This window comes from Coenobita brevimanus, chromosome 71 (assembly GCF_032717465.1).
Source record: "Coenobita brevimanus isolate Jiangsu-jjx chromosome 71, ASM3271746v2, whole genome shotgun sequence".
NCBI classification, from domain to species: Eukaryota; Metazoa; Arthropoda; class Malacostraca; order Decapoda; family Coenobitidae; genus Coenobita; species Coenobita brevimanus.
Genome location: NC_137024.1, coordinates 31154139 through 31168759, shown reverse-complemented (window position 1 = coordinate 31168759; position 14621 = coordinate 31154139). Strand labels below are relative to the sequence as shown.

Sequence of the window (14621 nt, the reverse complement as noted above, 5' to 3'; positions counted from 1 at the left end):
CAAGAAATACAAGGATACTAAAAGTGAGGTCAGTGTAAATTTGAGATAATACGAATGTGACGTTGTTGTTGCTGGAACGAAGATATGCAGTCTTCGCCTAGGGAAAACAACAGTAATTTTGATTTCTGCATTTCAGTCTTACATATTTCAAGTGATGGTTGAAAATATAAATCTGTACTTCCATTCCTGCCTTTTCCTTATCAGCTGAAAAGATAAAGTCTTCCCCCAAACTGCTCTATTGGCGCTGAGATGTCACCGTATTGTGAAGACCGTCAACTGCAGACGACGTGAGGACATTGTTACTCGACTTTCACCTCTTCATCATAATGCAGGCTAATCACAGCTCAGATCCCAGGAGAGCAGATAAAATTACCAGGTGAAGACAGCAAAAGCTCTAAATGGAAAATATAAATCACCAGATGTCATATGTGTGGCATTTTAACTCTAGTAGATTTGCATCACATGAATCTTGTTCATTTACAATATTACCTATGAAAATGACGTGATATTTCCAATTTTCTTATTGGAATGAAGTGTTGACAGGATCCTTTTTAATCTTTGTAGAGTAGCGTGTGTAGTGGGCTTATTTTTAATGGTGGCTTTTAATAATGTTCGTTAATAGGTTCCATTATGGTATTTCATACTGCGTGTCTTACATTTTGCGGAATAAGTGTTGAGGGTCTGTTTTGGGTAGTTCACTCTATATTGAAACAAAAAATATATTTTCTGGTCAATTTTAGTGTGGTTTGAATGAATTTGAGCTTCATTTTCTTTGGAAATATCTCGTTTTGGAGATTAGGTTGACCCAAGACAAAATATACTGGTACCAATTCTGGGGGGTAGTTAAGAAGGCAGCATGGTCGCCTGTGGCAGTGTTTACCGACAGCCTTTCTGACTGGCCATGTTGTTTACCAGCCATCATTCTGATGGGTGTGTCAGTCTATCATGTCAAAGCAATGGGAAGTTTAATGATTTAACTAACTCTAACCAAACCAAGCTTTATCCAACCTAACCTCACTTACATTTGACAGCCATCTTTCAAAGTTTAAAAAAATGGGCATTATTGGCAGACGTTGGCAGAGTACCAAGGTAATTAAATACTGTATAGGATTTTCACATTAAGTATGTATTTCCAAAACCAAGTTTATAGTGGAATAGATTCAAAATAATGTGGTCTACAACATGGTTGTATCAGATTTCCTAAGTCGTGTGATGTGACTACCAAAAATTGACCACGTTCTAATTAAATCACCAACTGCTGTTTTACTAATCTGTATCATATTTTAATGAATACCGGTATCTCCTCTGTGATGTATTTAAAGATTTGCTTTACAGTATGATTGCACCTACCTTCACCATCACGTGGTCTTATGACGATTGCCGAACATTTCATAATTAATGAACGCTCTTAACACACAATTCTGTTTTCATGCAAATTTTTTAATATGCATGCTGTGAGGTAAGTTATAACCACTGGGTGGAGGTAAAACCCCCAGTTAGCTTCCAGTGACTCCAGTTATGCTTTCATTGCTATTTATGGTTTTAAATTGTATACATTTGAGTTTGGTTGGTATGTTGACGTTATGTCCAGTCGACGGGATTGGCAATAAACACGTTATCAGGGACATTCAGGCGGCTTTCTATAATATTGCTAAGTACTGTACTGTGGGTATATTTCATTTGTTCTCCAATATTTTTTTAAATTGATAATAAAATGTTAATTACCTGAGATGTATCACATACTAAAATTATTTTCCATGAGAATTTAGGTCTATAAGAAAACACCTTCAATCCCTGCATCACTGTCGTTTATATTTACCTCTTGATCTTTGCTTGGAGTGTAAAATAAGTAGTTGCTGATGTAGCAGGAGTAGACTGTAGCACCATTTGAGCAGGGCGGTACTGCCAAGGTGGATGGAAAGCTGGTGCTTCTATGCCACGGTTTTCTGTGACATGGCAAGGTGCCAGACCCAAAAAACGAACCACGTGCATTTACTATCCCTATGGCACGGGTGCAGCAAGGTTTGAAATGCATGGGCAAATTCCCCCGGCGAGAATTTAGTTGCCTCTCACCTAGACATGATAGGCACCCAAATTCTCACTGCAGCATCCTGAAACCCATAACATCCACTGCATTACATGGCAACACATCCACACACACCAAGGAACATCAAAACAACACCCAGCACACGATATCATACACAAATACGCCTACTGTCATTTTTCCCCCTTCGCGCATCTCCGACCAGCTTCCAGAAGCATATCCTTACTCAGATCACCCACTGCTCCATTCAGTCACTTACAGTGCTCGTCAGAAGTATCGAGCGCCCTGCGTCCCTCCTACGAAACAAACCTTTCAACATTAAAAAAAACATATAAATAATGCATTTTATTTACTTTTAGTGCTTCGTAGGGTATCCTTTACGCTTCTGCACGGACCTGAGACGTCTTGGAAGTGAAAGGGCGAGGTTCCTGAGGTGCCGGAGGGGTATTTTGTCTCAGGAGTCACGAATGGCGGCTTCCAGCTTAGGCAGAGAGCTCACGTCCTTCCGTTGGAGATTCTTCTTTACGAGGTACCAGAGGTTTTCTATCGGCTTGAGGTCTGGGCTATTGCCTGGCCAGTCTTTCATGAATGATACCTCGCAGTCACAAAGCCAGTTGGTGACCAATTTGGCCTTATGAGCAGGTGCACCGTCCTGCTGAAACACTCGTGCACCTGTGAGCTCGAAGGACTCTGGTAAATGATCACAAAGAAGCTCCAGATAAACGTCCTGATTCACTCTGCAGTTCTTGGGAAGTACAACAAGCTTCCCCAAACCTTTAACAGAAAAACAACCCCATACCATGAGCACGGTAAATCAGGGTGTTTAACTATGCTTTCCACATAACGTGGGTCAAGCGGATCATTACCTTTGCGCCGGTACACACATGCTCCTCGATTACAGGTAACACTAAACGTTGCCTCATCAGACCACAGCACTGACAACCATTGCACCTCACCCCGGTTAATGTATTTGTTAGCAAAGGCAAGCGTACAAAGTCGCTGGTAACGTGTGAGAAGAGGCTTTCTCACAGGCCTGTGACTTGTGTAACCAAGTTCATGGACCCTTTGAGACACTGTGCGCACAGAAACCTCACCAAACACTTCCGGGTTTCTCTCCTTTATTTTCCTTGCACTCACACGAGGATTAGACTCCACTGCACATTTTAAAACATTAACAGACCTCGGGGAAGTTTTCCTGGGCCTACCAGACCGCGGTTTCTTTGTGGGAACATCACCACTGTTTTCCACTCGAAAATGGGTGCACCACCTACACACTGTCAATTGAACCATGCCAACCAATTCACTAATTTCCTTCGTTCGGTGGCCTGCCTCCTTTAGAGCAATGATCTAGGATATGATTTCACTCGATAGTTCACGGGTAGGTGCCATAACAAAGTGGCGAAAGTCAAAACACTGCAGGACACTCCGAAAAAATGGCGCAATAAGAGAGGGAGACGCAGCGGAGTTCCTCTCTCTCAGGCAGCCCGTAGGCAACTGAGGCAGGAACCAACCAGCACGCAGTAAGGCCTCAGGCTACCGTGACATCATGCTAGCGCCGCAAACATCTGGCTCAATTTTTAGTACCAAAAACGGGTGATTCTTTTTTGGCCATAAGTATTGCGCGCCCTGCCATAGGCGCTCGATAATTCTTACAAGCACTGTAAAGACAACACACAGCTGCATGCACGGTCTCCTAATATCCACCCCTCCGAATCCTATCTCCTTCATGAGGACAGCGTCCACCTGGCCAGGCTGAGATGTGGGCATCATCCAGCCCTCTTAAGTTACCAGAAGAGGTTAGATGACTCCGTTGCTGATGCATGTCGAGAATGCAGCACAGCATCCCATACTATTAAGCACAGTATGGAAGACTGCATTGCACACAATCACCTACGCCAACAACACAACATACACTCCTTGAGAGCTCTGTGGGAAAGCCCAGTCTTGGCCATGGCCTTCCTTAGGGACTCGGGGCTGTATGGCCAGACTGCCTAGGGAACAACTACTACGACTATGCCTATGGCACAGGCACGGCAAGGTTTGAAACGCGTGGGCAAATTCCCCTGGCGGCTGGAGAGCGAACCTCAGCCCTTGCCCTCCATTCAAATCCCTCTCACTGTGTAGCCAAACTGCTTGTAACTGATCACCCTCCTGTTTTTTGTGTCTATTGTTACTTGTAATACATGCATTGACCAATTGCTTGATTGTGTGCGTGTGTAAAGTGGGGAAAAGGGTGACTTTGGGTGAACGTCCAGAACCAAATTCCATTTTTCCCATAGGTTTAGTTATTTGTATGGCACGGGTGCGGTCCAGAACCAATTAGCTGCGCCTTAGGCGACTTGGCTGTATTTCAGTAACAGAGAGTAGGCCAGCTTACTCTCCAATACAAGTTTCTTTAACGGTCAACACCAAACTACATGCACATTACACACTACACTTTCTGTTTAAAATTCAAAAAATGGCATCATTTAACCAAGCCTCGGAGTCCCCAGGGAGAGGGACATAAATGCCTCCACCATCTGCCCCTCTCCCAGAGACGACCCAGCAAGATGCCTGGAACCACTGTCTGACTCACTTCTCCTTCATGTCTGCAACATTTTCAGCTTTTCCTCTAACTTTCTCTCTGTTGAGCACCACCTTTCCTCCTCTAAACCTCACCTTCTCTTGCTAACTGAGAGTCAGCTGTCTGAGGCAACTGATTGCAAATGCTTCTCTGTATCCTTCTATTTTTCTGTATACTCATTTCAAAGCCATAGGTGGCTGTTGCATATATGTACGCAACGACTTATCTTGCTCTCGTGTTCCTGAACTTGATTAATCAGAATATTCTACTACTGTAGCTTCAGCTTTCCTGTCATTCCCTTACTAAATATATTTGTGCTGTTTATTTATCCATACCACGTTGAGTACACCGCTTCCTGTCCGATCAGCGAAGTTAAGCAACGTTGGGTCTGGTTAGTACTTGGATGGGTGACCGCCTGGGAACACCAGATGCTGTTGGCATCCCTACGTGTCAAGTGGGGTTGGTGGAGGATTAGTGCCCCTCCCTGTAAAACAATTAACTCTAAGCCATTGGCCACCCCGTCTGGGATACATGGCGTCTGGCAATGAATGAATGAAAATTCTACTGACTGAAAAATTCGACTATCTTAACTTCTGCGATGGAACAGATCATATCCATTTCTCTTTTCTCTGAAATCTCCATTCTAGGAGATTTCATTGTTCACCACCACCTTTGGCACTCCTCTCCTTTCACTGATCCACATGGTGAACAAGCTTACATCTTTTCTACCATTAATAACCTAGAGCAGCTTGTCCAGCTGCCTACCCATATCCCTGACTGCTTTGGAGAGAGTTCGAACATACTTGACCTCTTCCTTGCAACTGATCATTCTGCTTACATTGTAAATCTTTCTCAGTTGGCTAATACCTTAACATGTCCTGTTGCTCCAGTACGGCCTGTGGACCCTCCAAAGAAACATCAGTTGTGGCACTCTGGAGCTTCTGACTGGGAGGCCCGCAGGCAGTACTTCTTTGATTTTTCCTGTAATGATTATTGCTTCCATGGCCAAGAGCCATCTGAGTGTGCCATGCGCATTGCGAAGGTTATTCTCTAGGGCATGGAAGCATACATTCCATTCTCATATCCTTTGACTAATGCAAAAAAAAAACCTTGGTTTCATCACGCTTGTTCAAATGCTGTCCACAACAAGAAGGCCTACAAAAGGTACTGGAGCCAACCCACCCATGAATCACATCTCTTTTATGTTTCTGCCCAGAATCTTGCTAAATCTGTTCTTCGCTCTGTTAAAATAATTTCATCCGTACCAAGTTCTCTGAACCCTTCAACTCGAATTCTTCCCATTCCTTGTGGCACCTTGCCAGTACCCTTTCTAACAACTTTACCTCATCATCCTTCCCTCCACTTTTCCACTCTGATGGCTCTGTAGCTATTTCTTCTACTGATAAAGCAGAACTCTTCGCTCAGACTTTCTTCTCCAGTTCTACCTTAGATGATTCCGGTGCTGTCCCTCCATCTCTTCCCCCCTGTGACTTCCTCATGGCTGACATTAAAATTTGTTCAATTGATGTATTCTCTGCCATCACTGGCCTTAATACCAACAACTCATATGGGCCTGATGGGGTCCCTCCTGCTGTCCTCAAGAACTGTGCTGCTGTGCATACACCCTGCCTAGGTAAACTCTCGTTTTTGTCCATCAACTTGCACCATTCCTTCTTGCTGGAAGCTTGCACTCATTCAGCCAGTACCAAAGAAGGGTGACCATTCCCAGCCCTCTAACTATCGCCCAGTTGCTTTATCCATCCATCATCCAATCCTACATTGCCCTAAGAGGAGCGTAGCAGCCCGGGGCTAGGCAGTTGGTCTTGACATTTAAAATGATAGTGATTTAACATGGTGTATATCAAAAGTTTTCAAGTCTGTTCAAAACAAAAAAAATTTAAAGCATCCTTCCTATCACAGCCTTCTTTCTGATCCTCATTATAGGTTCAACCAGGGACACTCCACTGGTGATCTTCTCACCTACCTTTCTGACTCCTGGTCATCCTCCTTTTGGGACTTTGGCAAAAGTGTTGCCATTGCACTTGACATCTCAAAGGCTTTCAATTGAGTCTGGCATAAATCTTTAATTTCCAGACTGCCCTCATACGGTTTCTCCCATTCTATCTGTGCCTTCATCTCTAGCTTCCTTTCTGGTTGTTCTGTAGCTGCTGTTGTAAATGGCCATTGTTCTTCTCCTAGAGCTGTCAGTAATGGTGTTCCTGAGGGCTCTGTCCTATCAGCAACTCTCTTCCTTTTATTCATTAATGACCTTCTAAGCTGTACATCTGTCCCTATCCTCTCATACACTGATGACTCCATCCTTCACCTTTCCATTTGCTTCCTGCAGTGTCCATCTCAGCAGTTGCTTCAACAAACAAGGGATGAGGCTATGGCACACCTAATGTCTAACATGGCGTATGGCACACCTAATGTCTAACTTGGCTCATATCTCTGATTGAGGTAAAAATAACCTTGTTGTTTTTAATGCATCAAAAACTCAGTTCTTTCATCTATCGACCTGACAGAATCTTCCACAGGAGTACCCTCTAAATTTTAACAATATCCAGCTCAATCCTGCATCATCTTTAAACATACTTGGGGTTTGATTCTGTCAGGATTTATCCTGGAAAGAACATATTACCTTCCTTGTAAAATCTCCTTCCACAAGATTGGGTGTGCAAAGCCAACTCCATACCTTCTTTACCTCTGCACAGTTGTTGACTTTATACACCCATACCCTGTTATCCAGCACATCAATAACCGGTGTTTCACTAGACCAAACACAAGAAATAGGGGAACATTCCCACAATCTGAACAATTTGAATGTCCATTGCCTCACTAGTCTGACATCTCGCCTCTCCAGTCCAACACCTTGTCTCTCTCCAGGTTTGAAACAAGGCTGTCCCAGTCCTCCCTTCCTCCCTCCATCCCCTCTCTTCTTGCCCCCTCCTTCTTCCATCCCCCACCACACTCAGCACTGCCAGGCATGTCCCCCCTCCCTTCCCCCACTCCTGGCTGTCTCCCTCTCCATCCCTCCCCCCCTCCCCCCACTCCTGCTTGTCTCGTGTGTGTGTGTGTGTGTGTGTGTGAGAGAGGGTGGTGAGTGAGTAGATGAGCGAGAGTGGTGAGTGCTGAAACCAAATTAAGTTTTCAGGATTTGCTGCACCGTACTTTGATTGTAACTTATGCCATTTATAGAAAAGATGGGCAAACTAATGCCAGTAGCAGAGCAATTATTTTAGTTCAAAAAGATCTTACTTTTTCAGACTACAGTACAGTACTCAAATGAAGCGTGAAGAAATAATGAGACAGTAGCTTGTATAGTTGAAGTAAAGGGAAACAGAACACATTTAGGGTGCACCAATAGGCTTCCAAATTCTTCAAGAGAGTACAATATTACCGAAGTACAGTATAAGGCAGTCACTAGTCAAAATGTCTAATATACATGCTTATCAAGTTTTGTTATTCATTTTGTGGAAGGGAGTGTAGAAAGTGAACAAAGTAAATTTTTTTAAGCTATAGTCGCGGCCCACGACTCTGAGACTGTCATTATCGTACCCTGGCAACCTACCATTCAAAAGTGCATCTGATTTTGTATTATACACTAATCATATTATTATGCACGAATATATTATACAGTGGGGCACCAATTTTCGCGCCTAATTGGGTCCAAAAATAATGCGCGAAAGTGGAATTAGAGAAAATTGGGGCATTGTCTTTATGGCAAAAAGGCTAATTGGTTCCCGGTTATCCTAAAGTAACATCAGATTTTCATTTTCACTTGCAGTACAGTACAGTACATCAAATCACTATTGTACATTGCATTGTGAGATACAAACAATAAAAACTGTACAGTACACATTATATGAGGAGAAACACCACAGAGACCAGGTTGAGGTGTTTAATGGATGTTGGGGGTAAGTATCCGAGCCTTTCCTCCCGACTTTGAATGTCCCGGCCACTTTTTATCACCACCACTGCCTCCCGGCCCTACCCCCACACCACCAGGCTCTCCCTCCACACCACCAGGCCCTTTCCCCACACTACCAGGTATAGTAGAGGCCATTGAACCGTGAGAATCCAACACAATGGAGCTAGCACGCTTGTACACAATGGCGGGAATGGGTGGACAGAGTGTTGACATGACGTCATTCAAGATGGCCGTGGGTTGCGGGCGGGCGGTGCAGGAAATTCAGAGTTCAAAATATTGTCCCAAACCCAAAATTTGTGCGCGAAAATCGATTTTTTTCAAGCGAAAGTGGAAGTTAGGGAATATTTGGTGCATGCCGCGAAAGTGGATTCCGCGAATCCTGCTGTAGCGAAAGTTGGTGCCCCACTGTACACAAATATTATAATACACAAACATATTATACACAAATCACTTGCATCTCTTGTTATACACGAAATGGGATGCACTGTTGAGGGGTAGGTTGCCAGGGCTCAGTAATAACAACCTCAGAGTCATGCGCCACGACTATAGTCAAAATGCACTCTTATACCAACATGTCAGGGAGTTTACCCATGCATGTGGGAGTGACAACCCCCACTTTTGGATCTCATTTTTACCAAAGATGAACTAGAGATAGAAGACGTAGAATACAGAGCCCCATTAGGAACTAGTGATCATATTGTACTAATTTTCAGTCACCTGGTGGAAGGAACCCCATTCAGTCGCCAACCCAACAACAGGAGGAACTACAAAGGAGACTATACAGGGGCACATACAGGTATACCCCGGTTTAACAGTGCAAGTGGTTGGGTAAATACCTATCGCTAGGCGAGGTATCATACTGTATATCAGGGTAGATTAACATGTAAAGTATAGGGATGTGGTTTTCAGCCTTGGGTTCCCCCACCAACCAAGTCCTAAACCCAACCAAGTGAGACCTAATAAAAGTTTAAAGTCAATCTAAATGCCCTGACAGCTGTAAAAGAAGCTAACTTAAGCCTAACACCTGTAAATAACTCACTGAAACCAACAAACTAAATCAGAAAATCGTAAAAAACGTCAGAAAATATCAAACACCTTTCATCACTTTTTGCAAGTCCATGTCCAGTCCTGGTCGTCATCCTTGCTATCCTCCCCAAGGCTAGGGAACATGTGGTGCTCCCTAGCACCCACTCATCCTCCTCAAGGGGGACAGGGTAGCTTAGTGGTAGAGCATCAAGCTCAGAACCAGGGGGTCGTGAGTTTGAGCTGCTCCCAGTAGCTGCCATGCCAGGAGGGGTAGTGCACTCCTGTAACCTAGCAGGGCTGTATGATCTAGTAAGGTCTACCCTGGGGGAACTCTTCCATTTATTCATCCTCCTCAAAGCCCTCAAACCCCATCTCTGGGGGAGGGTCAGGGGGGGCAGGGAATCCTGGGGAGGTGGGGTGATCATAGCGGGAGACTGATGTACTGGTTCTTGTGTAGTGATGGAGTGCGATATAATGACTCAGGCAGTGGTGATGGAGTGCGATGCGATGACTCAGGCAGTGGCAATGGGATGCTATGCAATGGCTCTGGGGGTGGCAATGGAGTACGATGTGATGACAGAGGAGGTGATGAAGGAGACAGCTGCGATGACCTGTGAGGTGGCGAGGGAGACCACTGCAATGACTAATGAAGTAGTGAGGGAGACAGATGCGGTGGCTCATGTCATGGCAAGGGATACGGAGGCAATGGCTGAAGTGGTGTGGGGGATGCAGGGTGGGGTGAGGAAGGCAGCGATGGAGTGGCAGAGTACCTCGGTGGAGACATAGGTGACACAGGAGACAGGGATCAGGTGGAGGTGAGGTCCAGCATTAGGAGTCGAGCACATCCTCGGTGGGACGAGACCCTGGGTGTGTCTCTGCTGGTCGATGGCCGGGGAGATGCTCTGCTGGTCGATGGCCGGGGAGATGCTCTGCTGGTCGATGGCCAGGGAGATGCTCTGCTGGTTGAGGGCTGGGGAGATCCTCTGCAGGTTGCTGGCATGGTGGGGGCCTGTTTGAAGAAGGCAGTGATTGTAGTCTGCCTGGCAGCCTTCTTCATTTCCTCCAGCATTGTCCTGTACACCTTCATCCCTTCCTCCAGCTGATCAGATGCAACCTTGCTTTGTCCTGAGAGAGGGTCATGTGTGCTCATAAGTGCAATGACCTCGTCCACCTTGGTCACCATCTCCCTCAGAATTTTCATATTGAGGGCTCACACTTCAGGGATGACCTCCTCCTGTGCCTCCTGATGTGCCTGCCGAAGCTCCATATTGAGGAGCTCTTCATTGCTGAGCTCCTCCCTGTGGCTTTCCAGAACTTCCTGCATATTCCTCCCCATCGACCTCCCCGAAGCCCGCCTCGTGCAACAGTTGAACAATTTTCTGATGCACACGTTGCACTAGTGGAACTTGCACACCCTCAGAGAAGCAGGTGAAGGAGTGAACGCACCCTGGCCACAGCTTCCACCACTCACTGTTCAGTGTGGGCTAGCTAACTTCCTGCCACACAGCAGTGATGTTCTGTGGTGTTGTGTATATTATAGCATTTCCAGAAGGTTTGCACTGTCATCTTGTTGTCGCTGTCACAGGCCCTCACCAACTGCTGCATTGTGAGGCGGAGGTAATATGCCTTAAACATTGTTATCTTCCCCTGGTCCTGGTGCAACAAAGACGTGGTGTTGGGGGGCAGGAACACCACTTCTATGTTCGTTGCCCAGTCATTCATTGCGGGAGGGTGGCTAGGCTCATTGTCTACCACCACGAGAAATCTGTTGGCTAAGTTCATCCTGGAGGCATACCTCTTGAGGACACGAAAGAGGTAGAAGTGAAAATAGGAAGAACATGTGTTGGAAGTCGGCCAGGCCTTCTTGTTTGACTTCCAAATCACCTCTAAATTCACCGTCACATACCCCATCAGAGCTCTGGGGTTCTTGGAATGGTAGACCAGCAGCGGCATCAACTTGAGGTCACCCTCAGCGTTGACCCCCAACAGCAGTGTAAGCCAGTCCTTTGAGGCCTTGAACCCTGGCGTAGACTTTTCCTCTGTTGCAAGGAATGTCTTTGAGGACATTCTCTTCTAAATGAGCCCAGTCTCGTCAAAATTCAAAATCTGCTTCATGCTGTAGCCACCCTCTGCAATGATGCGCTTCAGCTCGTCAGGAAGCGCTGCCGCCGCCGCCACATCCACACTCGCCACCTCACTGTACATCTTCATGTGGTGCAGGCTTGCCTGCCTCTTGAACCGGTCAAACCACCCATGGCTGGCCTTAAATGTTTTGCTAGCGTCCAGATTCCGCCTCATCTTTATTTCATTCCATAGTGAGCGAGCTTTGGTGCAAATGATAACCTGACTCATGGGTGCCTTCTTCCTATTCTGGTCCTCCACCCATATGTGGAGCATCCGCTCCAGCTCCTCCTTTGCAGGCTCTCTATGGCAGGTGATACAGGAGGCAGATAAGATTGCAACCTCCCCAGCGGCAGTCGTAATGGCTTCCCCTTTCTTGACAATGGTGTAGACAGTCGACTGGGCCAGGTGGAGAGCCGAGGCGATGGCACACGCACCCTTGCCTAACTTCACTTCGAGAGACAGTTTTACGAGCACACTTCGCGGGAACATTGCCAGCACCATTACTAGCAGGTCACTTACCACCCCGACTAGGGTCTCAACTAGCACCACCACTAGTGCCACCACATGCAGTGCCCTTATCAGAGGCCAAAATACACACAAAATCGCACTCCTCACACGATTAGTATCACTGCTTTACTTACGACACTGCTCATACACAGTTACAACGCACTACAAAGTGGCTTGCATAATGTTGGTGATGCAACACGATGCGGGGTGGGCGAGCGTAAGACAGTTTCTCGCTCAGAGATGACTGGTGCGAGAAGAACGATACGGGTGAGTGCGGGGTGAGTGATTGCTGCAGGGGCTGCGCAAGTGTCTCTGCGCATCCTGGGAGGCAAGCAGGCTCAGCTGGCCGGGGGAATGTGTGCGATTCAATAGTTTGGCCCATCGCCTTTGGACGAGACCCTGGAGGGCCCATCGTTAAACCGGGGCGCGGTCATCATCAAGTGAAGTATGGTGATACCGTATTTCTACCCCCATGGCTAAGCCAGGGTATCACATCTAGGGGTATTGTATATCGGGGTATACCCATACTGCAGAACCACTATTGCTCCACCCAGGACCCCCATTATTATCCCTGTCAAGCACAGTCATGTGCTCACTAACCTGAGTGAGTGTTTCGCCATCGCATGGTTAGGTGACGATCAGGTTTGCTAGATCTGAACTCGGCCACATTATCAAACTCCTCAATTTTCACTGCTAAATTTAACTTTGTTACCAAATTCTTAAAGTACACATTTATACATTACTGATTATATATACACATGGAATTAATCACTCTCCTTATAATTAGCAGCATATTGATTATTTTCGTGCTAAGTAGGCTAGCAGATTAATCAAAGAGAGCAGACAATCCAGTTTCTCCATCCTCTGTATCTTCATACATGTGAAAAACCCGTTTGGTAATGGATCATGCTGATTCATTACCAAACGAATTTTTTATTACCAAATTGGCCCACATTGGTAATGAAAAATGAACCCTGGTGACAATTGCGCCAATGATTAACAAACGCACTTAATGCACGATACTGTTTTGGCACCAGTTTTACGGAATGCACATCTGAGTTTGCAGTAGGTTGGGTAGGTTATAATCATTGGGGGATCTTGGGGGCGAAACCCCTTAGTTAGGTTTCAGCACTTCCAGTTAGAATTCCACTGCTATTTATGGTTTTAAATTGATTACATTTGAGTTTGTTTGGTGTGATGACATCATGTCCAGTGGACGGGTTTGGCAATAAACACTCTTATTGAAGGCGTTCAGGTGGCTTTCTTTATTATTGCTAAGTAGATACATTTTGTTCTCCAAGACTTTTTTGATCAAAAATCAAATGTCAGTCATCTGAGATGTATGTAGTACCGTACTAAAATAATTTTCCTTGAGAACGCAGGTCTATAAAAAAACAGCTCAAATCCCTGTGTCACTTTTGTTCATATATACTGGTATTTTTTCCATCTTTATTGAATACTTTTTTGAGTGATGAAGGTGGTCAGGAACCTAATCCCCTATTTCTTAACAATCTCATGGGGATAATCGGTTCTTTATTCAACCAGTTCGTCATTCAACCACTTTTTATGGAATGAATCCTTGTCGAAGAATGGGGGATAGGTGTAAATGAAAATGAAACAGATGAAAGGTTCACCCTGGATGGCAAATCGGGTAAGAAAGGAAGTAAAGAAAAGGAAGCAGGCAAAAGAGAAATGAAGAAGGTGATAGAAAGAAGAAAATGTTGAATGGGATGTAAATGGAACAAAAAAACAAAAGTGCAGAAAATTATAAAAGACAAAATGATGAGGCATGAGATCAAAATAACTAGTGAAAAAAAGAAGTTTGTCTAACTACCAGTCTATAGCCAGATGCCATAATCCTGTAAAAGGTGGCCGTTTGTTTTTTAGATAGTGATTTTATGGGGAGGGACACTAACCCTCCGCCAACCCACTTGTTGACAAATAAGGAACACATGTGGGTTGGTTATATGATTATGACTGAGCATTGTAAATGGTTTCCTGGCTTACTGGAAACCATTAGGCTTATCGCTTAATGTAAAGCCACCTGAAAAGAAGAGAGCATTATAAGTGATAGGAAAGATGGGAGAAATAGGAAGAGAGGAGGGTAGACACAGAAAAAGAATGGTAAAGGTGAAGAAAGAAGTAGGCAGCAATACATCAAGTGAGTGGATGATGGTTGCCACCTTCTACCATACAAAAATGAAAACAGAAATAAAATGTTGTGGGAGTGCTTCGGTAAACTAAGAGAGAGAGAGTACAGTTATGCAGTGAGAACAAAGAGCTACTAAATGAAGAAGATGCCAGAAAACATTTAGTAACATTTTGGAAGGAGATACTGTATATCAGAATCACCTCAACACAGTAATTTTAAAAAGATGTGGAATGAAGAGGAAAGGAAGAAATAAACATAGGAGCCAAGGCTGTTG

General features: G+C 45.0%; 1 protein-coding gene and 1 pseudogene across 2 annotated transcripts in view; both read left to right on the top strand.

Annotated features, from left to right (window-relative positions):
• Nucleotides 1–273: 273 nt before the first annotated feature.
• Nucleotides 274–14621, top strand: part of LOC145406870 (PAT complex subunit Asterix) — a 33359-nt gene continuing 19011 nt past the window's right edge. Inside the window, exons 1-2 of one of the 2 annotated variants that reach the window (XM_080277984.1) lie at nucleotides 300–376; nucleotides 1563–1655. In XM_080277984.1, the coding sequence (XP_080134110.1) occupies nucleotides 327–376; nucleotides 1563–1655 (143 nt within the window). In that variant the 5' untranslated portion in view covers nucleotides 300–326. Of the gene's footprint in view, nucleotides 377–1562; nucleotides 1656–14621 lie in introns of both variants that reach the window. The other variant, XM_080277985.1, reaches the window with a different exon arrangement.
• LOC145406926 (5S ribosomal RNA) lies at nucleotides 4929–5047 on the top strand (annotated as a pseudogene).